Raw genomic sequence first — 26360 nt, 5'->3', positions numbered from 1 at the left:
CTATTTAAACCATATTTTTTCTTATTATAGCAATAAGAAAAAAATAACATCATCTACAATGTTTGGTATTCATTGTAGATGCAAGAGGAAATTAATTTGGAATTCCTTGGGTCACTTGTACTTTAAATTCAAGAATATTTTCTTATTCATAAAAAAATGAGCCTCTAACATTAGCCTTAAAATTTTATGGTTCTATCATATTAAGTTAGTAATATTCCAAAAAGGAGACCTTAAGAAAGGATACTTCTCTTAAGAAGGTAAAATATGGTCTTCCCCCAACATCAAGGCCACAAACCAGATCTATGGCTTTCTCTTTCCTCAATGTAGAAGACTGAGTGATAGCCCTAACTCTTGCCAATTTAATGTATTTAATGGTCAGGTAAATACCAATGTAGATTTGAGCTATATACAGTTGCACATTGGAGCAAAGATGCTGTCGAAAACTCTTGCAATTTGGTGAAAGGCTCATAAAGTCAATGTAGCACAAAATCTGTGTTCATCAAGATGAATATATTTGCCTTAGTTAACGTAATTGAATTTCATCATAGAGTTGTATAGATATTTGCAGAGGAAATAATTTGACATGTTTATTTGCTTTTAAATTCTGTGAATTTTTATGCAATAAAGTTGTTACTTGATACATTATAGTTAACCAGTTTGGGCAGAGACATTTTTCATGTTGAGATTCCATTTTTATATGAATTCACTTCAAAATTTGAATTCATATCCTTTTTAAGTGCCTGGAGCTGAAAAGAAAGTCCGCAAATTACTTCCTGAACCTAAACCTCAGCCAAAGGAGGAAGTTGTTCTGAAAAGCGGTATAGTATCAGCTTTAAGTATCTAAAAAACTGACTTGAAAGCTTACAAAATATTTCTGTCCCATGGTTTTCTTTACATTAGGTATCTTATTTATCAAAATGCATTAGTGGTTTCATTGAAAATTAAAGCTGTGATTTCCAAATCTTTTTTAAAAGGAGACAGAAATTTTGTGAGCATTCATAGCATTTCAAAATTTATCATGTTAATAGAAATAACTAAATTGATACTATTCTAAACTAACAACAATGACCGTGAATGTCATTTTTCATAACCAAATTACATAGTCAAATACACTAAACCAATTAAATACGCAAAACTACTTAAGCATAAATATAATTTCAGTTTTAAATTATGGCACAGGATCACCACTAATAAGTAATATTTTAAAAAAACTGAATCTCTTTCCTACTAAATATTTAAACACTAGAAACAAAGTATTCAATAGAAGAAACAAGTCCTGACATTGTCTTCATATGGAATAACTGATTTCTAGGCTACATTTCTTTAGTTATCTCTGCTTAAGTAAACTTTCTACTTATTTAAATACTTCCTCATAAATTACAGCATTGAATTATTATTGGAATTTTCTGATATTCAAATTACTCATTTTTTGTTGGAGCCATTTCTGCCATGCAATTATCTTTGAATAGAATCTCTAAAGAGAAATAACATGACTAAGTACTATGTAAATAAACAGCAAATGTTGATTTGGGGGGGAGAGAGAAAAAGCATTTTTAGTGAAAATGCTAAAATTTCTAGGGCATGTGTGCGCATGTTTTTCATTTTCCTTGCTTTGTACATTATTTGCATTTGTCAAGCTTGTTCAACATCTTCATCAGTTTGTCTTGGTTTACATATAAACCTTTTTGTCTTTTAAGTTCTAAGAAAGAGACCTGAAGAAGAAGAGCCTAAAGTAGAACCTAAAAAAGTAGAAAAAATTAAAAAACCAGAAGGTAGGAATCTCAGTGAAAATTTGTGAAATTATCTTTTAGCAAAGTGGACATTTATTAAAAGGTTTATCTTGTAAACATAACTGAAGTGAAACATAAACATAGCTTCATATTTCATGTGTATGTAATGTGTGTTTTCCATTGTCTGCTTTTTGCTTACTTTTGTAGTAATTCCCAAATCTATTCATGTATTTCCCATAACTTTATTATTATCATTCCCTTTCCACTTACGTTCTTCCAGTGGAAATGACTGAAATAATAAGTTGGCTATAGAAGAACTTCATGGGAGGGGGTTAGCAAATGTTTCATAATCTATGGGGGCTTTTAAGTGGGCTGAGTTTATTAGCCTGTTCTCAAAGGGTCTAATGATTGAGAACTATTATAAAAATGCTTTAGAAAGGGAAAATTAGTGGAGTTGAGAAGCAAGTGGATGGAATAAAAGAAAGAAAAATGAATTGAGATAGATTCTGGAGGAGAAAATAGAAATCAAATGAGAAAATGTAAGGTGCTTATAAAAGTTGTCAATAGAGTTTTTTTGAAATCTAGAAACATAAATACTTTGAGCTACTATTTCAGAGGAGTTGATTTCTAAGTGTTCAAATCTTAACACTAGAAAATCATCTTATTTTCTTAAAGTACCAGTGCTAAAACCTGTTGAAGAGGTTGAAGTGCCTCCAGCTACTGTTACAAAAAGAGAAAGGAAAATTCCTGAACCACAAAAAGGTATAAACCTATGGGTGCTTTCTCAGTTGTCTCTAAAGATGTGGATATTTAGCATTTAAAATATGATTGTACTGGCATCTACATTTAAATATGTGCCTTAATCTAGTATCACCCATATCTTAATTTTCTTTACCATTTCACTCTCCTGTACCATTTGCTAATGATCACCCATTTGTTAAATGAATTGCTAGAAAAAAATGTAATGGGCCATAAGCTGAAGAACAACATTAAAACCAATAAAAATGCCTTCCTATGATTTTTGAATATTTCATTTAAAATTAAAAATAAGCTTACATCAATACTTGGTTTGATAAACATGTGTGCATAAATTCTGTCTTCAAGTTATGTTGTCTGCTTGATTTTAGTTTTGACTTTGTGGGACTCTTAAAAAATACTGTAATAACTTTTTCATTTCTATGAATTACTTTAGTGCCTGAAATTAAGCCAGCAATACCTCTGCCTGGTCCTGAACCAAAACCAAAGCCTGAACCTGGTGAGTGAGTTTATCCTCAATGTCACGGGCACATTCCTTCTAGTTCCACACAACTCATGCATAGTCAGTAAGAAAACATACATGAGGGCTGGGGTTGTGGTTCAATGGTAGAGGCCTTGCCTAGCATGCATGAGGAACTGGGTTTAATCCTCAGCACTACATAAAAATAAAATAAAGATATTATGTCTACCTAAAAACTAATATATATATATATATAAAGAAAGTCATCATGCATCAAATGATTTCTAATATCTCTGTATGCTTCTCTGGAAAACTAGTTATTTGAAGATTTCACAGTTACTTTCAAAAAGGCAAACAGGCTACCACACAGGGTTTCAAGAAGTGACAATGGATACCTTCATACTATGCATTTCTCTCTGCAGAAGTGAAAATAATGAAACCTCCGCCCGTGGAGCCAGCACCAGCCCCCATCGCTGCCCCAGTTACAGTGCCAGTGGTTGGAAAGAAAGCAGGTATTTATCCTATAGTTTTCTTGATTAAAGTTTCTGGATTAAAATGAAAGCTATCTTTTATTTAGAACATAGATATCACTTCAACTGTGGGGATTATGACATATTATGTTTTCTTCATCTGATATACTTTACCATCCAGTCTGTCGCCCAATGGAAAAGCATAGGGTGCGTTCATTGGATCATGCACTCCTGCAATTCGTTATTTCTTTCATATGCTTTTGGTATTAAGTAATGAAGATGTTTAAGGCTGATCAGAACTAAGGACACAATTTCTCTAAGAACACATACAAGAATCCCATGGAACTCCAAATTTCCCTTGTATCCTACAGAAATTATTGCTCATTTTTTTTAAAGACGGCATATTGGAATGATATAAAGGAAAATAATGGTTGAAAACCCTGTGAATATACTAAATGTAATTGAATTGGACATTTTGAAATTGCTAACATAATAATTTTTATGTTAGGAATATTTTATCACAATAAAAAAGTTAAAAAACTACATAGCTCAGTCTTTAAGTCTATATAAAGATTTAGACCAATAGTGGTACAATTTTTAATTGTACTAACTTAATGGTATAGCTGTCTCAAATGCAAATTCAAGGTACTTATCAGTTATATATGAACTATTTAATAGTTTATCACTTAGGCAATAATTTCAAAACCAAAACTGATTTGACATGTAATTATTAATCATAAATACACATCCTATTTGGCCCTTGGCAGGTTATTTGATCTTATAGAATTTTTATTTAAAACTATCTCAAAATATTTTGGATTTTTTTTTACATTTAATGACACAAAAATTACTATGTTCTTTTGACTATAGTTTAAATTTTAATATTTATGCTAGATTTTGTCAGTGATATTTGCCACTTGGGCATTATTCTTACTTTTTAACTTGCAAAATAGTTCAGAAAAAAAATGAATAATTGCCAAAGAGTTAATTTCCTTAGTCTTCCATGGATTTGTTTGTCTGCTCAACTTAAAAAGAAAGGCTTTTGGTAACTTCTGGCCCATTTCCCTTTTCCCTATATGAATTCATTGCAGACAAAACTTATTTCCTTGGTTCTCATAGTCAATACATACAAATACGGGTAAAATACTTTGCATAGCTAGGCAAGAGCAAAACTCTTCCTCACAGGTTGACAGTAAGCCTTTCAGAAATGAAAAGAAACTAAAGGCACTCCTGAGACAATTTTTTAATACTAAATATGTTAGCAATTTAGCTTAGTTCCATCAGTCTCTGAATACACCTTCTTGGAAATGTTGAAGTATTCTCCATAGAAATCATATAAATGAAACAACTTCACTTTATGTATCAATATTTATAATATAGAACATGACTCATCCCAGGTGGTTGACTGGTGAGCATGAAATTAGTCTGAAAATTGTTTAAATACTGAGTCTTCTTTTTATTTCAGAAGCCAAAGCACCTAAGGAGGAAGCCGCCAAGCCAAAAGGTCCCATCAAAGGTGAGCTCCATTCCCCAGGACCTGTACTGTAACCTTTCACTCTGAATTCCTATACTTTACATTAATGGGGAAAACAATTTTCAAAATTTACAACAATCTTCATTATTTCTAATTGATTCTGTAAAAGCCAGTATGTCTTCTTTTTTAAATAAGCTACCTCTAATATTACTCAAATGGATGTCATGTATATAACCAATTATATTTTAGCACAATAAACCGTACAAGTTTTTTTCATTTAATTTGTTCTTTTTAATTATACATAAAAATAGAATGTATTTTGACATATTATACATACGTGGAGTATAACTTCCCAACATGATGTGGAGTCACACTGGTCGTGTTCGCATGTGAACACAGAAAAGTTACATCTGATTCATTCTATACAAGAACATTTTCATACAGGTGATATTATGCATGACAGTTAAAGTAATTATACAATAGTCTGGATATTTTATACTTAGGATTAAAACTTGATAAAATGAAATGAGTTTATTATTTATGAATTCCTTATGCCATCTCATTTTCCTATCTGAAACAAGGTAATATATATTGGATCCATCTTTCCACTGCCTGGTCTTTGGTCTTCTGTTCTTGACTCCGAGTTGCTTTGTGACTAGTTTATCCAGCAGGCATTCCAGCATGCCAGTTCAACTTTTTGTTTTACTCCGAATTAGGTGTAGCCAAAAAGACTCCTTCACCCATCGAAGCTGAAAGGAAAAAGTTAAGGCCTGGAAGCGGTGGGGAGAAACCTCCTGATGAAGCCCCATTCACCTACCAGCTAAAGGCTGTGCCATTGAAGTTTGTGAAAGAAATCAAAGACATCGTCTTGAAAGAAGCTGAGTCCGTGGGCTCTTCTGCAATCTTTGAGTGTTTAGTCTCCCCCTCCACTGCAATCACAACCTGGATGAAAGACGGCAGCAATATCCGAGAGAGCCCAAAGCACAGGTTCATCGCAGATGGCAAAGACAGAAAGCTGCATATCATTGATGTTCAGCTTTCTGATGCTGGTGAATACACCTGTGTTCTACGTTTGGGAAATAAAGAAAAGACCTCCACAGCTAAGCTTGTTGTAGAAGGTAAGTTCCAATCTCCCAAACATTATCGGTGTTAAACTTTGCACAATAAACCTTAGTATAAGCAACTTTTCGTGTTGCTTTAGAAAAAAAAAAATCTCATTTCACCAAATAAAAGTTTTATTTCACTGACTATGATGAATATGTTCAAATTTATACTGCAATTTTCCACAGAACTTCCTGTGCGTTTTGTGAAAACACTGGAGGAGGAAGTCACAGTGGTCAAAGGACAGCCATTGTATTTGAGCTGCGAGTTAAACAAAGAGCGGGATGTGGTTTGGAGAAAGGATGGGAAGATTGTGGTGGAGAAACCTGGCCGAATTGTGCCGGGTATCATTGGCTTGATGCGGGCCCTGACCATCAATGATGCAGACGATACCGATGCTGGAACTTACACAGTTACTGTGGAAAATGCCAACAACCTGGAATGTTCATCTTGCGTAAAAGTAGTAGGTTAGTATGTGGGAGGCTGAGGTGGGAGGATCACTTAAGCATATAAGTTCGAGATCAGCCTGGGCAAACATAGTAAGACCCTGTCTCCAAAAACAAAACAAAAAACAGTAGTAGGTTAGTACATTCCTAGGAAATTTTGTTCAGCTTATTATGATGATAAGAAAATGTAAGAAAGAATGTGTTTCCCAGTATCTAAATATCAGAAGTCTTATGCCTTTGGTAATAGGGAGACTATCAGCATATTGTAGCAGGTTACTGATATCTACTTCTATGAAATTTTTTTCTATTTCTGAAATTTACTAAGGAAGTCATTTACATTGCTCAAATCCTAATCATTTTTTCTTTCTGATTTCCTTTTCATACAGAGGTTATTAGAGACTGGCTGGTGAAACCTATACGAGATCAGCATGTGAAACCCAAGGGGACAGCTGTTTTCACCTGTGACATAGCAAAGGACACTCCAAATATTAAATGGTTCAAAGGGTATGATGAGATCCCCATGGAACCAACTGATAAGACTGAGATTCTGAAAGAAGGAAATAAACTATTCCTCAAAATTAAGAATGCTATGCCAGAAGACATTGATGAATATGCAGTAGAAATTGAAGGGAAAAGATACCCTGCAAAGCTGACACTTGGAGGTATAAAAACTTTATCTGTCAATCTGAAACATAAATTTTGGGTTTGCATAAGGCAAAATAACACACCAAAACCAAAAAAAGCAAACCACTGTTAGATGGTTTAAAGTGATGTGTTATTTTGTCTCTGACCAATACAGAGCGTGAGGTCGAACTGCTTAAACCAATAGAGGATGTCACCATTTATGAGAAAGAAAGTGCAAGCTTTGATGCAGAAATCTCAGAGGTAGATGTTCCTGGGCAATGGAAGCTGAAGGGAGAACTTCTGAGGCCCTCGCCTGTGAGTACTTTACCATTTTAAGTTGTCATATAAAACAACCTACATTCTGTATCGGGGTTCAATATTCAGATTTAATTTAATAATGGGATGACTTTGGGCTTCTAAAGTCTCAAGGGATGGAATTTGATTCATTATTTGTGCCCAAGTCAGAAAAAAATTGTGAATTTTTATGACAGAAGATGTTTGGCTTACATTCATTAACAGTAATTTTTTAAACTTTATAGAAATCTGTCTGAAACATTTCTCCTCTAGGGACTTTATCTCATGTAAATGCTAACTGAAATTATTGTTTTCCAGACATGTGAGATCAAAGCAGAAGGTGGGAAGCGCTTCTTAACTTTGCACAAAGTCAAACTGGACCAGGCTGGTGAAGTCCTCTACCAGGCACTGAATGCATATACAACCGCCATCCTAACAGTGAAAGGTATGAGGCCTTAGGAACTCAGGGAGGGGCTCAGCTTCATTTCCTGGGCCTCTGCATTATGGAAATCCTCATTCTCAATGTTTGACTTTCAGAAATTGAACTCGACTTTGCTGTGCCCCTGAAGGATGTCACGGTTCCAGAAAGGCGACAGGCTCGATTCGAGTGTGTGCTTACCCGAGAAGCAAATGTTATATGGTCTAAAGGACCTGATATAATCAAGGCATCTGACAAATTTGATATCATCGCTGATGGAAAGAAGCACATTCTTGTTATCAATGATTCTCAGTTTGATGACGAAGGGGTCTATACTGCAGAGGTGGAGGGCAAGAAGTCCTCAGCACAGTTGTTTGTTACAGGTAAGAGCTGATGAGATCTGACCATAATATCCCATGGACGGAATTTGTTTCATTATTTGTGCCCACGTCAGAAACACATATATTACTTTACACACATATATTACTTTAAAGATAGAACCCCAAGTTCTAAAACCAACAATCAGAACCACTACTTTACTTTCACAGTGACACCCCCCTACACACACAAATTAAGAAAACCACAACCCCCCCCCAAAAAAGAAAAACCTTAAATTTTTCAATGGAGAACAGCTCCATTTAAAAAGAATTAGTGTCATATGAAATGAAATGAAATGGGTCCCTTTTACCCAGGCAGGTTAGAGTGGAATCTTTCTGTAGTAAATTGTGTCTCTGAACATATTATCCATGCTTGCATTGCAGGTATAAGACTGAAATTCATATCACCTCTTGAAGATCAGACGGTGAAAGAGGGTGAAACAGCAACTTTTGTCTGTGAGCTTTCTCATGAAAAAATGCATGTAGTCTGGTTCAAAAATGATGTCAAGCTGCACACCACCAGAACGGTGCTCATGTCTTCTGAAGGCAAGACTCATAAACTGGAAATGAGGGAAGTGACGCTAGACGATATATCACAGATAAGAGCTCAAGTCAAGAACCTGAGCTCCACAGCCCATCTGAAGGTCCTAGGTAAGTGCACCCGTTGCACCTGGACAGTTCCTAAATGGTGGGAGGGGTGGTAATTAAGCATCTTAGACCTGTTGTTCTTTGATGAACTTTGGTTCTCACATTGCTTCTGACCATATGCTAACTGACTTTGACAGAGGCTGATCCCTACTTCACTGTGAAATTACACGACAAAACTGGAGTTGAGAAAGATGAGATCATCCTGAAATGCGAGGTGAGCAAAGATGTGCCGGTGAAATGGTTCAAGGACGGTGAAGAGATCACACCCTCTCCCAAGCATTCCATCAAGTCCGATGGGCTGCGTCGCATCTTGAAGATCAAAAAGGCAGAACTTAAAGATAAGGGCGAATATGTGTGTGACTGTGGCACAGACACAACCAAGGCCAACGTTACCGTGGAGGGTGAGTTGCCCCCGAGACCACAAATTTACCATTTCCAAAGCTGCCATTTATTTGTTCAGCCTCACTAACAGAACTTGACGTACTTTCAGCTCGACTGATCAAAGTGGAAAAGCCGCTGTACGGAGTAGAAGTGTTTGTTGGTGAAACAGCCCGCTTTGAAATTGAGCTTTCCGAGCCGGATGTCCATGGCCAGTGGAAGTTGAAGGGAGAGCCTTTGACGGCTTCCCCTGTAAGTCAGAGCTGATGAGGCAGGAGGGGGTGGCTCTGTTGTTTAGAAGAGGAAGACTTGGTGATTTGCAGACACTTATTCACTCATGTGAATAACATTCTTTCTCCAAACTCTCTCTCTAAACAGGACTGTGAAATCATCGAAGATGGGAAGAAGCATGTTCTCGTTCTTTATAACTGCCAGCTGGATATGACGGGAGAGGTTTCCTTCCAGGCGGCCAATGCTAAATCTGCAGCCAATCTGAAAGTGAAAGGTAAGCCCCCCCCCCCAAGGCACCTTTCTGTATTTTCAAGACTTCCTTTTAAGACCCTAATTGATCAAGGTCATGAATGGAAGCATTCTGACTTGATCCACACCATCTTCTTCCTTCAGAGCTGCCACTCATCTTCATAACGCCTCTCAGTGACGTTAAAGTCTTTGAGAAGGACGAGGCTAAATTCGAGTGTGAAGTATCCAGGGAGCCGAAAACTTACCGGTGGTTGAAAGGAACCCAGGAGATCACAAGTGATGACAAATTTGAGCTTATAAAAGATGGCACAAGGCATTCGATGGTGATCAAGTCGGCTGCTTTCGAAGATGAAGCAAAATACATGTTTGAGGCTGAAGATAAACGCACAAGTGGGAAACTGATCATTGAAGGTAAATGTTTTTATCAGCGAGGCCATCCCAACATGATTTTTTTTTTGTCTTTGTGTTTATAGTTCCTTGTTAAAGTGTTAGAATTTATGAGTTTTTTTTTTTCTTTGATAGGAATCCGGCTCAAATTCCTTACCCCTCTCAAGGATGTGACAGCCAAAGAGAGGGAAAGTGCTGTGTTCACAGTGGAGCTATCCCATGACAACATCCCAGTTAGCTGGTTCAAGAATGACCAGCGCTTACATACCAGCAAGTTGGTCTCAATGCACGATGAGGGGAAGACGCACTCCATCACGTTCAAAGACCTGTGTATGGATGACACCTCCCAAATTAAAGTAGAAGCGATGGGAATAAGTTCAGAAGCTAAACTCACTGTGCTTGGTGGGTACTATTGTAAAATTAATTCCATTCAATTAAATTCAACAGAAATTTGTAGAGTATTTATTACATGAGATAGTCTTCTAAGTGTATGCTGAATGAAAGCAGTCCTGGCCCTTAAGAAACTGTCACCCATGTTATGAGGCTTGTGTCTAAAACACTGTTACCTAAAAGATAACAGAGGACTTTAATGAGGATTTTATTACAGGCCCATAGAATAGCCATTTAGAGTCAGAATTAAAATTCTTAATTAGGGATTGGGGTTGTGGCTCAGTGGTAGAGTGCTTGCCTTGCACATGTGAGACCCTGGGTTTGATCCTCAGCACCACATATAAATGAACAAATAAAATAAAGGTATTGTGTCCATCTACAACTAAAAAATATTAAACAAAACTCTTAAGTTATTAAGATGTTTAAAATTAAGATATAAAAATATTTGCTATCTCCTTATTTTATCAAATTACTTCACAGAAATGTTTTTCAAGTTTCTAATAGGACACATTAACAGAATTTACCTTAATAAGCTTTATTTTTTTTCTTGGTTCCTTAATACCAAGAAGATCAAATATAAAATCTAGTAAATATTGACATTATGAAGGCAAGCTATTAATAGATTAAGAAAATGAATAAGATGAATCTGAAAGCTTAAAAGCAAATGAGACATAATAGTTTCTAAGAAATGAGAAATTTAGCCAAATAAGGAATACAACATTATATTGAAGCTAAGCTGCATAGTGTCTCTTGAACTACTATCAACCTATTAGAAAACATAATACAAATAGTTTAGATCTTGACAAATCCCATGCACTAATTTTCTTTCTAATATTTAGAGAACTTTTGAACCTAAACATGATTGAATATCTGATACAATTTTAAAATATACTTAGAACTTTATGACCTACCTCTTAGCTTTCCAAAAAAGAATCATTTCTCTAGTTGGTTAATAAAGATTTTATTTTTCTTTTATGCTTTCCTTGCAGAGGGAGATCCATACTTTACAGGAAAGCTTCAAGATTACACTGGTGTGGAGAAGGATGAAGTAATTCTTCAGTGTGAAATTAGCAAGGCAGATGCACCAGTAAAATGGTTTAAAGATGGAAAGGAAATAAAGCCATCTAAAAATGTTGTTATTAAGGCAGATGGCAAAAAGCGCATGTTAATCCTAAAGAAAGCCTTGAAATCAGATATTGGGCAGTATACCTGTGACTGTGGGACAGATCAGACCTCTGGGAAGCTTGACATTGAGGGTAAGGAAATTTCCATGAGTTTCACTCTTGACACCGTTGGGTTATTTCTGCAGAGGATAATGGCACATGCTGACCCTTCACTTTTCCAGATCGGGAAATTAAACTGGTGCGACCCCTGCACAGTGTGGAGGTGATGGAGACTGAGACGGCCCGCTTTGAGACTGAAATCTCCGAAGAGGACATTCATGCCAACTGGAAACTCAAGGGAGAGGCACTGCTCCAGACACCTGTAAGGCTATTTCTGAACTTGTCAACACCCAGAGTTGCTGTGTGAAATCAAAAAGGACAGGGGAAACGTCAGAGTGCATGGAGGGCATTTAAAACATGGCATGGGATTCTGTATGAGACTCTAAGCCAAACAGAGAGTCTTTGGGCTCCATCACCTTTACACAATATAAGTTGTTTGAATTCTGTGTTGTTGCTAGTTGGTTCAAAATTATACAGTTAAAAAAAATGTTGCTTTCCTGGTAAGACCTGTAACCCTTATTTCTCTAACAGTAAATACATAAATGCATATTCAACAAATATAATAAATATACATAAATATGAATTTATATAAATATATAAAATCTCTCCATCTATTTGTAGCATTCTTTTAATTATGGTATTCTACCCTTAGTGAAAAATCTCAAAATTATTTACAATGAAATGGTTTTCTCTGTTTTCATACAGGATTGTGAAATTAAGGAAGAAGGCAAAATACACTCTCTTATTTTGCACAACTGTCGCCTGGACCAGACTGGTGGGGTGGATTTCCAAGCTGCCAATGTTAAATCTAGTGCCCACCTCCGAGTTAAACGTAAGTGTTACATCTTTTTGGCTGAAAATTAAATATACACTTTTTTAGAAAATGAACGCATGTGAATCTGATTGGAATTATTATCTCAAAAATATCACTAAAGTACAAAAACTGCCTTTCTTGTATTTACTTCTTCAACATATTAACATAAAAGTGGTTCCAATTCTAAAATTTCAAAAATTTCATTGCTCTTGTCATTGGAGCAAAAGAAAAGTTAGCAACTCAGATATCCAACTCTCGTAATCCTTTTCATTCAAGTACATAAACATACAGTAAGAATCTAACTCGAACCATTGACTTTAACTCAGAACACATCCCTCCAGTGGCTGTACAAATATAGCACCATAAAGAAAGTCTTTGCTGTGTGGGCATTTCAGGCTCAAGAAAGAAGGCAAGGAGCGTTAGGCTTACATTTTTGGAAGGTGCAGAGTGGTTGATGGAAACAAACAGGCAATGTGACAGAGGGCCCCTTGTCCTCCCCCAATCAGAGTCTTAGTTATTTTGGAAGTCACATACCTTATGTAGCGAGAGGAACTTGACGCCTGGCAGAGAAACAGATGCAGTGCAGATTTCTTGCTGACCTTGTACATCCCAGAGGAAGGGCCCTACAAATACCCGCTCTCTAGCCACCAGCTCTCTCCCTTTCTCCACACCACAAGGCCACATTTCACATGGGAGTCAAAAGTGTGGCTAGTCTTGTGGCTTTTTCCTTCTTGAACCAAACAACCATGGAGGTTAATAACTAATTGCAATTTATCCTCTTGGAATTACAAAATGAGTAATGCAAAGCTTTTTCTTTCCTCCCGCAAAGCACGGGTAATTGGTCTTCTGAGGCCTCTAAAGGATGTCACAGTGACTGCAGGAGAAACAGCCACCTTTGACTGCGAGCTCTCTTATGAAGATATCCCAGTGGAATGGTACCTCAAAGGGAAGAAACTAGAGCCCAGCGATAAGGTAAGAAGCAGGCACATGGTCGCCTTGCCTTATCCTTGCTTTCTCTGATTTTTCTGCCTTTACTCACATGTTTCTTATTCTTTGCTCTTTCTAATGTCTCCTTCCCTGCCTTTTCTTCTGTCCCTCCTCTAGCCTGGTTTCCACTGAAGCTGTAAGGCAGATTTTTCAGATTTTGATTGAATTTAACCTGATAAGATATTTATTGAAATAGAAATAAGTATTTAAAGGAGAATTATATTTTAATTTTTGTTAAGAAGAGGCAAACACTTATTATTAGCTAGCAGTGCTACTTTATTTGATTAAATAGAAGACAAAAAAGCGTCAAAAAGGCTTTTGTAACAGTAGCACACATTAGGTTTTAAGACTAATTCTCTTTATGCTATCTAGTATTCTGCATATAAGGGGATTAGAGGAGAAGACTGGAATTCCATTTGAGGCAGTTGATCAAGTAGTTGAGATAACTTCTGAGCAGATTTGCTCTTTCAGCCTGTCTCCAAAGCTATTTTTAACCCTCAAGTGCTTTGAGCTGTGGAAATTCTGGAATGCAACTATTTAAAGTACAACTGGTGGTACTGACAAGAAAGAAGGGTGCTGTGATTATCCATACATATTAACAAGTATACTTTAAGAAGTTTCGGTAAATAACCAGCTCCCATGGTTAGGTTTTAATAATTAAAAACTGAGGCAGTTATTTAGATAGGTCCCAAGTACAATTTGCCTAAATTGACCTGTGTATTTTACACTCCTTCTCCAAAAACAATGCACGTGTTTAAATTATTTTGATAATTCACCATTAATTTTGAATTCTTGAAATTAAATATACAGAAAATGTCCAGCATGGATTGGAAAGAGAGCACAGGATAGTACATTGTTATATGACAACCTCCTCCAGTATTTCAGAAATAATAAGTGTGTACCAGGGATTCAATAAAGATTTAAAAATTATAAGAGGATTCAATTTAACAAGAACCAGATTGAAATATTGGAATATAGTATCTTTGAACAAATGCCTAAAACAAACAGAAAAAACTAGTAATCTACAGAAGTGACTAAAGGGTAGTTCAATAACACTGATCTGGTGGATAAGTTCTGCCTGTCATACAGACAGTGATGACCAGTTGATCTCTTTCAACCAGCTGAAAAAGCAGCAGTACATTCCAACTGTAGCATGAGAATTAATTTACAGAACACTTTTTTTACAGCAAAATCTTAAATACTGATTTGGGTGATGGGGCATCTCCACCTTCGAGCTTGCTTTTAAAATGTACATTTTTCCTGTTAAGTGTAGTTTAATTAATTTCATGTCTATCAGTCAAGAACTGATTGATTTTTTTCATGATTTTTTGGAATCTAAATTTGTGAAATTGCTTAAGGATAGATAATTGGTATTATTCTTGTGTTACTAAATAACTTTTGGTCAAAGGAAGAGTTTTTAACTAAAAGATCTTTTGGAAAAAATCAGTTCCAATTCTGATAAAAACTGCACTATTTAAATTTTTTAAAAATCTTATTCATATTTCTTTTACTCAAAAATAATATCTCCCCCAGTGGCTTGGGAGGCTGAGCCAGGAGGATGGCAAGTTCAAAACCAACTTCAATAAAAAGCACTTCACTAAGCAACTCAGTGAGATCCTGGCTCTAAATAAAATAGAAAATAGGGCTGGGGATGTGGCTCAGTGGTTGAGTGCCCCTGAGTTCAATCCCCCATAATCCTCCCACCAAAATAATAATAATAATAATAATAATAATAATCGCTAAAGCTTTTTCTGAAGTTAGGATCAGTTTACTATAATTCTAGAGTGCTCACTCCTATTTTTCCTTTAGCATAGGAATTTTAATCCTTACTCTAGCTTCTCAAAATATATCATCTTTTTAATGAACTTACTCTTAATATTACTTAAATGTCTCTTTTCAAAAAGAAATATCAACTGTGAAGTAATAAATGATTTGTGACATTTCAGGTGTATTTAAATTATGTCTTTTAGAATAAACTTGTTCTAGTCAATTCAGGCCTTTAAGTTTAGCTTTCTGCAAAGTCTTTAGTTTCGAAAACTTCAACAACCAAACAAAAACAGGTTATAGAAATAGGCAATGGGAAGAGAAAATTTTAGAAATAAGCTATAAATAAGCTATTTTTGTTTGTGTGTTTGTCTTTTGGGGGGTTTTGTTTTGTTTTCACTATTTGTTTTTGACTACTTAGAAAAAACTAAGTCATAATAGAAATTTGATAATTTTGTATTTAAATTTTAATAGTTCAGTCAGTTATTATGCCTACTACATTAAAGCAGTAGAGTTAATAAGTTAATATTTTAAAAGTGTAACATCCAATATCGTCCTGACATAATTTATCACAATATCTTTGGCATTAATTTTATTGGTTGGTTTTTATAAGATATGTTTTCCTTCTTTTAACATAGTAAAGATAATAACTACATTGTATATGAACTGTTTATTGAAAACCATTATGAGCAATATACTTGGAAGCAGAGAATATTCTAGAGTAGCCTAAGAGAATTCAGATGATACAACAATGTGTAAATTGATAAAATATGTATCTGCATGGGTTAGAGACCGAGACACTTTTTTAAGTAGACTTAAGTTGCCATTGAAAATTTATGTTCAAAATTTATATTGAAATGTCATTAAATAATTTTTCCAATACCATGTCTTTAAATAAATAGCTATGTTCCTAGACCATATCTTAGTTATCATTTCCTCTGGTTCTCTTGTTGTTCTTTGTTTCTTGGCTGTTCTCAATTACTAAGGTAATTTTAGTAATTATATAAAGATAACTATGAAAGTCTTAAAGCCTTCAAAACTATTAGGTAAAATCATTTTTAAATATATATGTGCTACAGAGATGATTATAAAACAACTTGGGTCACTATTTTAAACCATTTATCTAAATGAGTAAATGATCCTGTATAGAGTATTACATTTCGTGTCTTCTTCTACTGCACTTTTCTGAAAAAACAACTAGGTGGTCACACGTTCAGAAGGAAGAGTTCATACACTTACCCTGAGGGATGTCAAGTTAGAAGATGCTGGTGAAGTCCAACTAACAGCAAAGGATTTTAAAACTCAAGCCAATCTCTTTGTGAAAGGTAATTATGAGGCTTATTTTAAAATGAATCTATACTGCAGGATTCTTGTAAATAATGCCAACTCTTAATTATCTTCATTTCATGAGTACCATAGATAATTAAAATATGCAAAAGTCTTTTTATCTTTTAGCCAAACAAAACACATCACAGACTACTCTTTTAAAAAATGTCAAAATTGACTAGTGTGGTGTGGTGTGGTAGCTTATACCTCTAATCCTAGCTGTTTGGGAGGCTAAAGCAGAAAAATTGCAAATTCAAGACCAGCCTCAGCAACTTAGCTAGACTCTTTCTGAAAAAAATTAAAGGTCTGGGGATGTGCCTCAAAGGTAAAATGTTCATGTGTGAGGCCCTGACTTTAATCTCCAGTACCATTAGAAAAAGAAAAAGAAAAAAAATGGATTAAATAGGTTTTGCTACCTGTTTCTGTCCCTATTTTTTAATTTCACATTTGAGTCCAACAAACAGAGGAAAAAATTATCATCAAACTAGGTATCCATTGCTTTATTAATCAAGAGTTGGTAATTATTTCCTTGATGTTACTTTTTAAAAATTCTTTTCCTCTGTTAAAAATAATGATAAAACATCATTATTGGAGGAAAATATCTGAGTGTGGTCAAAACTTACTAATGAACAAACTTAGAACAGAAAAAACCCTGGGGATGCCAGAGGAAAGTTGAGGAGGCTCTAAAACTCTTGAAGAAGGAAGGGAAAATTCTCTGGCTAATAAATATGATTCTTTCAGAACCCCCAGTTGAATTCACTAAGCCTCTTGAGGACCAGACGGTCGAAGAGGAAGCCACAGCAGTACTGGAGTGTGAAGTATCCAGAGAAAATGCTAAGGTGAAATGGTTCAAAAATGGAACAGAAATCCTCAAAAACAAGAAGTATGAAATTGTTGCTGATGGCAGGGTCAGAAAACTTATTATACATGGCTGTACCCCAGAGGATATCAAAACATACACTTGTGATGCTAAGGATTTTAAGACTTCCTGTAACCTGAATGTCGTGCGTAAGTATTCTTACACAGGATTTGTCATTTGCAACTCTTTGTAACAGCAACAGCAACAGCAAAAACACTTGTTGCATGCCCTTCTTGGCTTGATCCCATTTCTTGGCAATTTATAATATTGATACTGAACTAATTTGATCCTATATTTATTTTTTAAAGTCTGTATGCTGTATCTGCTCTTATGAAACATCCATCACTTTTTATTAAGCTGCTTTTCTCTCAGGGTAGTGAGCAGATGCACTCTTTAAGCCTGCTATATGAATATTCTGATATGGCTGACACCAAACTGAATGCAAAAGAAAAGTTAGAGACCCCTGATTTTAACGAAATGAAAGTAATTTCCATGTGGAAGGAAAATGCATTTTCAGGCATGGGGAATAAATTAAAAAATGAGCATGAAATTTCATTTTGAATAGAAGCATATTTGGAATTATGATAATGTGACAAAGCCCATTCATATGATTGAATCTCTGAGAATAAGAATGGATGAGAAGATGGAGCATGTCTTTGATTCTTTGAAAGAAGAGCTCTAGCATTACTTCTTGCCTTGGTGAAAAATAGCATCTTTTTCAAAATGCCACAAGCTTGCTCATTTGCTTCATTTATTCATTAGCCCAGGGATTACATTTTTTTAGTGCATACTTTTACACAATATTTGTTTAGTTTAATTGCTTCTTGTCGGTCAACAGCTACAACCTAGTGCCTCTGGTTGTGCTTCGTGCATCTTCTACTGTGCTCTTCTTTCCATGTCATGGTTGCTCTGCTTTAGCTTAAGTCAGAGTAGCTTTTGGGTTTCCTTCTTCCCCTTGTCATCTGTCTCCACTGCAAGAAGACCCAGCTGCAATGGCATATCTTCAAGCCCATCAGCCAACATTTGTCCCAGGATCTCTCTGAGCAAGAAAGGTCATCTTGGAAAGGACTCACAAGGAGATCCGAAAGAAGGAAGGGCAAGAAGGCAGCTGTCCACCTTATATAGCACTTAGATGAATTCTGGAGAAAAATGAAACAACAGATATAAAATGCCAAATAACTCTCCCAACACAGTAGCACCACACTGTTCGTCGTGCTACTAGATTTTTTGCCTGACTTATATGTGACATCTTTTAAGCCAAGTTAAAAAAAAAAAAAGCTGGATATATGGGGATATATGGGATTTTCAGTTACTAATGCCTCTTAGCTGATCATAGTGCTTCAAGCTGTATTAGCACTGATTTCTACTAATTTCTCAAAAAATATGCTGGTTGCCTTAAATAAGAAAACATTTCTTTTCTACCGGTATGTCTTTCAAATCTGGCATAGTATCAATGAAGATTTTTTTTTCAGTTGTCCTTTAAAAAATGGACATATAGTATGACACATGTCTTATGTAAACTCCAGAGACACAGAAAAAGCAAAGCATCTTGTCTGAAAAGCAACTCCAACTGATTTCAAAGTTAGTTGTAGTAGCCTATTAAGATGCAAAGGCCTTGCCCAAAACTTTTTTTTTTTAAATCTCTTCCATAGTAATGTCAGAACAAATTTCCAGAAACCTTGTTTTTAATCACGATGACATTCTTTTACAGCTCCTCATGTGGAATTCTTAAGACCACTCACTGATCTTCAAGTTAAAGAAAAAGAAATGGCTCGGTTTGAGTGTGAAATTTCCCGAGAAAATGCCAAGGTATGTGATTATACACCTGTTATCCTGTGTAATATTATGTTTGCTTTTGGTCTTGTTAAAATGGAAAAAGAAATTAGTCAAATTTTCCCTGACCATCACTTTACTTTTAAAGATTATTTAGCATGAAACATATACTTAATTGTTCTTTTTGGTATTATTCATTCATTATTGCTTGAAAAACACTGGACTCACAATCAAGAGATTTAAAGATTATTATTTTGGATCTTAGAGAATTGCTGTTTTCTTAGATAAAAAAAAAACAATCCAATATCAGCAGTTTAATATCACAACTAAGTACTTCTTCTTGCCATTAAACTACCACAGGCAAGATCCTCTGAGTCTCAGTTTACACATCAAAGGAGTTGGTCTGTGTGATGCCAAGGCCCTCTAAGGCTTTAAATTGTATGATCTCATTATTTTCAATAACTGATAACAGTATCAAAGCAACTCACTTCATAGTAATTAGTAAATTTTTTCTTGTTTTTTAAATTATATTTATCTCTACCACCTTAATCCTTTGTTATATGATAAAGTTGTGTTGGTTGCTTTCAGAAAAACTTAAGATTATAATTCCTTTTAACAACACCCAGCATGAAAACTGATTTTTTTTTTAAATCTATCTTAAATACAGGTTCAGTGGTTTAAAGATGGTGCTGAAATTAAAAAGGGCAAAAAATATGACATCATATCTAAGGGAGCAGTGCGCATTCTTGTCATCAATAAATGTCTCTTGAATGATGAGGCGGAATATTCTTGTGAAGTTAGGACAGCAAGAACTTCTGGCATGCTGACAGTCCTAGGTAAGAGGGAGGCTGTCTTTGTTGAAATCTATGGTTAGCAAAAACTAATTTCCAGTGGAGCTCAATTTTTCTTGTTCTATCTTTCAGAGGAAGAAGCTGTCTTTACAAAAAATCTTGCCAACATTGAAGTTAGTGAAACAGACACCATAAAGCTGGTTTGTGAAGTCTCCAAACCCGGAGCAGAAGTTACTTGGTACAAAGGGGATGAAGAGATCATTGAAACGGGAAGATATGAAATACTTGTTGACGGAAGGAAGAGAATCCTGATTATTCAGAATGCTCAACTTGATGATGCTGGCAACTACAACTGTCGACTCCCAAGTTCTCGAACTGACGGCAAAGTCAAAGTACACGGTATGAAGATTATATTATATATTTTCAACAATTCATACTTGTTACATTTAAGGTACATATATATGGATTTTTAATATCTTGGGCCTTTGTCTTTCTAGAACTTGCTGCTGAATTTATCTCAAAGCCTCAAAACCTTGAAATACTTGAAGGAGAAAAGGCTGAATTTGTCTGCACTATATCAAAGGAAAGCTTTGAAGTCCAGTGGAAGAGGGATGATAAGACACTTGAGCCTGGAGATAAGTATGACATTATTGCTGATGGCAAAAAGAGGATTCTCGTTGTCAAAGATGCCACACTACAAGATATGGGCACCTACGTGGTCATGGTTGGGGCTGCCCGAGCAGCAGCTCACTTGACAGTAATTGGTAAGTTTGTTGTTGAATTTTGTATCTGTTTACATTTGAATGGTCCTTCTCATATTATAAGGTCTTATTGGTTGCTTTCAGAAAAACTCAGGATAATAGTTCCTCTAAAAGACACCCGTGTGAAGGAACAACAAGAAGTTGTCTTCAACTGTGAAGTCAATACCGAAGGTGCCAAAGCCAAATGGTTCAGAAATGAAGAAGCCATATTTGATAGTTCAAAATACATTATTCTCCAAAAAGACCTGGTCTACACCCTCAGAATTAGAGATGCACGGTTAGATGACCAAGCCAACTACAATGTGTCTCTGACCAATCACAGAGGTGAAAATGTTAAAAGTGCAGCCAATCTAATAGTAGAAGGTAAGTTATTCATATGGTCTTAAGAGATTTTTTTTTCTATCAATTTCTGTTATAGAAACAATATCAACATTATTCTTATCCCTTACAACAGAGGAAGATCTTAGGATTATTGAGCCTCTTAAAGATATTGAAACAATGGAGAAGAAATCTGTGACATTCTGGTGCAAGGTTAATCGTCTCAATGTAACACTAAAGTGGACCAAAAATGGAGAAGAAGTGGCTTTTGACAACCGTATATCATACAGAATTGATAAGTACAAGCACTCACTAATCATTAAAGACTGTGGCTTCCCAGATGAGGGTGAATACATTGTCACTGCTGGACAAGATAAATCTGTTGCTGAGCTGCTTATAATAGAAGCCCCGACAGAATTTGTGGAACACTTGGAAGACCAGACAGTCACTGAGTTCGATGATGCTGTCTTCTCCTGCCAGCTCTCCAGAGAGAAAGCAAATGTAAAATGGTACAGAAATGGTAGAGAAATCAAGGAAGGCAAAAAGTACGTAAAAGTCTTCTTAGTCTTTATTCTTATTTCTTGGTCTTATTCTCTATTTCTAGAGCTGTCAATACTCTTTTGACAAGTTAGCAATTATTATGCAGGCTAACCAATCATTGATTCTCTTCTTTAGATACAAATTTGAAAAAGATGGTAGTATCCACAGACTCATCATAAAAGACTGCAGGCTGGATGATGAGTGTGAATATGCTTGTGGAGTAGAAGACAGGAAGTCTCGAGCCAGACTTTTTGTGGAAGGTATGTATTAAGTAAAACATAATTCTAATGTTAGTGACCAATTTTTTTTAACTATTAATCAAAATCTAAACATATTTGTAATTATTTCACATTTACTTTCCAGAAATCCCAGTTGAGATCATCAGGCCTCCTCAAGATATTCTTGAAGCCCCTGGTGCTGATGTTGTCTTTTTCGCTGAACTCAACAAAGATAAGGTGGAAGTCCAGTGGCTACGAAATAACATGGTTGTCGTCCAGGGTGATAAACACCAGATGATGAGTGAAGGAAAGATACACAGGCTACAGATTTGTGATATTAAGCCCCGTGACCAGGGTGAATACCGATTTATTGCCAAAGACAAAGAAGCCAGAGCTAAACTTGAACTGGCAGGTAAGTCTCTTTCTTTTATTCTAAAATACTCTGACAGATAATATTAAAATATTATCACAGATAACACACAGATTTAAGACTTTACCATTATTGAATAACATAATCCTGAGAGAACCTTGAATTTCTAGTAAGCCTTCTCCACATGTTAACTTCTTTACTTTTTTTGTGTTGCACTGCTGGGGATCAAACCTAGGCTTAGGGCAAGCACTCTACCATTGACCTATACCCCAATCCCCCCATGTTAACTATTTTAATGTCTCTTACTACCAAGTGCCCTGAATAAGAGGACATAGATGGCATTCATCTTTACATGCCAGAACCTTGGACAGTTGCTGGCAATGTAGTGGCTACTCATGAATTCCTAGAATTGTCTTTTCACCCAGAGAATCTTCCCAGACATAAAGATAGCCCCATACTCTTTTAATTTCCAACTCCTGTAAACCTTTTGGATCTGTACTGAAAGTATCCTTATAGGTTGTATGTAAAAGCCATTAGGATATCTCTTACACATATGAAAAAAAGTTTGGTTTATTGTGAATTAGTGCTTTATCAAAAAAAATTAAACATATTTCATACCATTCTTAATCCTCTATTTTATGATTTTAGACCATTTTCAACCCTCTCTTCTCCAGAACCCAATAATTTGGAGGAAAATAAAAAGTTATTAGAACTCTAAGACAGTGTTCTCTAACACAAAGTTACCATGATGTACTTCCAAGATTATGCTGCCAATATTTGTTAATAAATTCACAAAAAAGGCTATGCTATGATTTAACTGCAGTACATAACTCAAAAGCATTCACTTGTTATTTTTCTCACTAGCTGCACCTAAAATCAAGACAGCTGATCAAGACCTTGTGGTTGATGCTGGCCAGCCTCTCACAATGGTGGTACCATATGATGCCTACCCCAAAGCAGAAGCTGAGTGGTTTAAGGAAAATGAACCTTTGTCTTCAAAAACTGTTGATACTACAGCTGAACAAACTTCTTTCAGAATTGTAGAAGCCAAGAAGGGAGACATGGGAAGGTATAAAATTGTGCTTCAGAACAAACATGGAAAAGCAGAAGGATTCATCAATTTACAAGTTATTGGTAAGATCTGGAGTCATTCAGATTTGATTGACACAAACACAACCTAAGGCCATGATAACACCATAAAAATTCTTTTGTATATGAATTTCAGATGTTCCTGGGCCAGTACGTAACTTAGAAGTGACAGAAACATTTGATGGTGAAGTGAGCCTCGCTTGGGAAGAACCATTAACTGATGGTGGAAGCAAAATCATAGGTTATGTTGTGGAAAGGCGTGACATCAAGAGAAAGACCTGGGTTCTGGCCACAGACCGTGCAGACAGTTGTGAGTTTACTGTCACAGGACTACAGAAAGGAGGAGTTGAGTATCTATTCCGTGTGAGTGCAAGAAACAGAGTTGGCACTGGCGAGCCAGTGGAAACGGACAATCCTGTAGAGGCAAGGAGCAAATATGGTAAGAAGTGTTTAAAGTAAACTGCAAACCAGTTCATCTTTGCTTTTATCCCCTACACAATCCAAACCAACATTTGCTTCTTCTTTGGTGAAATCCAGATGTTCCAGGCCCTCCTTTGAATGTAACCATCACTGATGTGAACAGATTCGGTGTCTCACTGACATGGGAACCACCAGAGTATGATGGAGGTGCTGAGATCACAAACTATGTCATTGAATTAAGGGATAAGACTTCTATAAGGTGGGACACTGCCATGACTGTAAGAGCCGAAGACCTGTCTGCAACTGTCACTGATGTGGTGGAAGGACAGGAGTACAGTTTCCGTGTCAGAGCCCAAAACCGAATTGGAGTTGGAAAACCAAGTGCAGCCACACCCTTTGTCAAAGTTGCTGATCCAATTGGTAAGCCCATTAAAAAGATGAAACGTATATTGCATCAAATCAAGACATCAGGCCTACCAATTAAAATAACTCAAATTAAAGTTAATAAAAAGAACATCAGAGAAATTTGAACAAAATTATAGAAACGTAGACTGTGCCTACCCTTTATTGAGTGAATTTAGTAAACCTATTCTTTTAACAAGGCAGATGATGAGTGCATCATCTTCATCAATTGTGACTAAATTATGTTCCAACTCTTTCTTCCATTTTAGAGAGACCAAGTCCTCCTGTGAATCTAACTTCCTCAGATCAGACTCAGTCATCAGTGCAGCTCACATGGGAACCTCCTCTGAAAGATGGGGGAAGCCCAATATTAGGCTATATAATTGAGAGATGTGAAGAAGGAAAAGATAATTGGATTCGTTGTAATATGAAACTTGTCCCTGAACTGACTTATAAGGTAAGGAATTTGCATCTAAAAAAAAAATATTTAGAGGCCTGGGGATGTAGCTCAGTGGTACAGCCCTTGCCTAGCATGGATGAGGCCCTGGGTTTGAACCCTAGTACCACATATAAAAAATTTAGTATTTGATCATGGGCTTAAATGTACATATTTTTAACCAATATGAATCCATAATTTTAGGTTACTGGATTGCAAAAAGGAAACAAATATTTATATAGAGTATCTGCAGAAAATGAAGCTGGTGTTTCAGATCCATCTGAAATTCTTGGTCCTCTAACGGCTGATGATGCATTTGGTAAGTAGATAATTTTATATTTGGGAATAGCACATAGCTACTTTGGGGTACCAAGGACTTATCTATGGTACTGGAAACTCATTAATTTTTCTTTTTCATAGTTGAACCAACAATGGATTTAAGTGCATTTAAAGATGGTCTGGAAATTATAGTCCCGAATCCTATCAAGATCCTGGTTCCAAGTACAGGCTATCCAAGGCCAACTGCAACCTGGTGTTTTGGAGATAAAGTACTAGAAGCAGGAGATCGTGTGAAAATGAAGACCTTATCTGCCTATGCTGAACTTGTCATCTCTCCAAGTGAACGTCCAGACAAGGGCATTTATACACTGAAATTAGAAAATCCTGTGAAATCAATTTCTGGGGAAATTGATGTCAATGTAATCAGTAAGTAGCTAAGCTTATTATCTAAGGTAATATGGCAGTATTAACAAATATTTGTTCAAACCATCAATATTGCTGACTTTTTTTTTAAGCTCGCCCAAGTGCACCCAAAGAACTGAAATTTGGAGACATAACCAGGGACTCAGTACATTTGACTTGGGAACCACCAGAGGATGATGGAGGAAGTCCATTAACTGGATATCTTGTTGAAAAGCGAGAAGTCAGTAGGAAAACATGGACTAAAGTGAGTTTCAAGTAGTGATGCATCAACTCCAGAAACGACTGTAGAAGTAGTCCAAATTTGTGTGGGATGCCACACAAATTAATATGTGCCACATCTTTTTATCTCACTGAAAAACTACCAAAAACTTTTTTTAAAATGTACTGATGTTAATTGCTTCTGAGATAGTTTAACCAAGGTTTGGTGTAACAGTCCCATTTTGTGAGCCTTATCAAATCTTTAGCTAGGTTTGGTAAAAAAAATAAATAAAACTTATACATTCACTTGGTATCTGATAAGAACCCAATATGTCCCCATTAAGCTATAAGCCATTTGAAGGAAAGTAAGTATTACCATGGTGACCACATTTTTTCTCACTCCACTGGATTATCTCAGTTGGTCTCTCTACCATTCTTTTCCTCCTTCATTTATACTAGTAACTACTCTTTATCCTTATTTCAAATCACTTTTATAATAACCAAACTGGTAGAATCAACATCTTATTTGCCATCTTGTGAATGTTTACAAATCATGAAACAGTTTCTCCTTATATTGAGGGTTGAATACTATTATGTATCCAACTTTGTAATTTTTTTCCTAATATGAAATTAATATAAGAATAATCCTTAGCATTCAAAACAACTTCCATTTGTATCCCTGCTCATGGTAAAAATCTTTGAATTGGGAAAATCGTTTTTGGGAAATAACTAATTATCTGTGTTTCTTTGTCCCAGGTTATGGACTTTGTGACTGATCTAGAATTCACAGTTCCTGATCTAGTACAAGGAAAAGAATATTTATTCAAAGTCTGTGCTCGTAACAAGTGTGGCCCTGGAGAACCTGCATATGTTGATGAACCTGTAAATATGTCTGCTCCTGCAAGTTAGTACCTACTTCCATGATTTCTTACCTAT

At 35.8% G+C, this 26360-nt stretch overlaps 1 protein-coding gene across 1 annotated transcript in view; it reads left to right on the top strand.

The window, feature by feature from the left end:
• Ttn (titin) overlaps positions 1–26360 on the top strand; it is a 263368-nt gene that overhangs the window by 149476 nt on the left and 87532 nt on the right. Inside the window, exons 169-208 of the mRNA XM_078017672.1 lie at positions 738–818; positions 1698–1772; positions 2406–2492; positions 2923–2985; positions 3369–3458; positions 4882–4932; positions 5607–6008; positions 6180–6458; positions 6824–7099; positions 7237–7376; positions 7674–7800; positions 7893–8156; positions 8535–8801; positions 8936–9199; positions 9289–9428; positions 9555–9681; positions 9801–10067; positions 10179–10445; positions 11423–11689; positions 11779–11918; positions 12362–12488; positions 13300–13442; positions 16423–16546; positions 17289–17555; positions 19118–19215; positions 19847–20015; positions 20103–20369; positions 20468–20734; positions 20816–21094; positions 21186–21594; positions 21725–21849; positions 21953–22219; positions 23042–23311; positions 23403–23705; positions 23804–24106; positions 24358–24545; positions 24729–24843; positions 24945–25229; positions 25319–25470; positions 26181–26328. Of these exons, the coding sequence (XP_077873798.1) occupies positions 738–818; positions 1698–1772; positions 2406–2492; positions 2923–2985; positions 3369–3458; positions 4882–4932; positions 5607–6008; positions 6180–6458; positions 6824–7099; positions 7237–7376; positions 7674–7800; positions 7893–8156; positions 8535–8801; positions 8936–9199; positions 9289–9428; positions 9555–9681; positions 9801–10067; positions 10179–10445; positions 11423–11689; positions 11779–11918; positions 12362–12488; positions 13300–13442; positions 16423–16546; positions 17289–17555; positions 19118–19215; positions 19847–20015; positions 20103–20369; positions 20468–20734; positions 20816–21094; positions 21186–21594; positions 21725–21849; positions 21953–22219; positions 23042–23311; positions 23403–23705; positions 23804–24106; positions 24358–24545; positions 24729–24843; positions 24945–25229; positions 25319–25470; positions 26181–26328 (7980 nt within the window). The remainder of the gene's footprint in view (positions 1–737; positions 819–1697; positions 1773–2405; positions 2493–2922; positions 2986–3368; positions 3459–4881; positions 4933–5606; positions 6009–6179; positions 6459–6823; positions 7100–7236; positions 7377–7673; positions 7801–7892; positions 8157–8534; positions 8802–8935; positions 9200–9288; positions 9429–9554; positions 9682–9800; positions 10068–10178; positions 10446–11422; positions 11690–11778; positions 11919–12361; positions 12489–13299; positions 13443–16422; positions 16547–17288; positions 17556–19117; positions 19216–19846; positions 20016–20102; positions 20370–20467; positions 20735–20815; positions 21095–21185; positions 21595–21724; positions 21850–21952; positions 22220–23041; positions 23312–23402; positions 23706–23803; positions 24107–24357; positions 24546–24728; positions 24844–24944; positions 25230–25318; positions 25471–26180; positions 26329–26360) is intronic.

The sequence above is a fragment of the Ictidomys tridecemlineatus genome, chromosome 7, assembly GCF_052094955.1.
Source record: "Ictidomys tridecemlineatus isolate mIctTri1 chromosome 7, mIctTri1.hap1, whole genome shotgun sequence".
NCBI lineage: Eukaryota > Metazoa > Chordata > Mammalia > Rodentia > Sciuridae > Ictidomys > Ictidomys tridecemlineatus.
The sequence above is the reverse complement of the archived record's forward strand: the minus strand, read 5'-3'. Positions and strand labels throughout refer to the sequence as shown.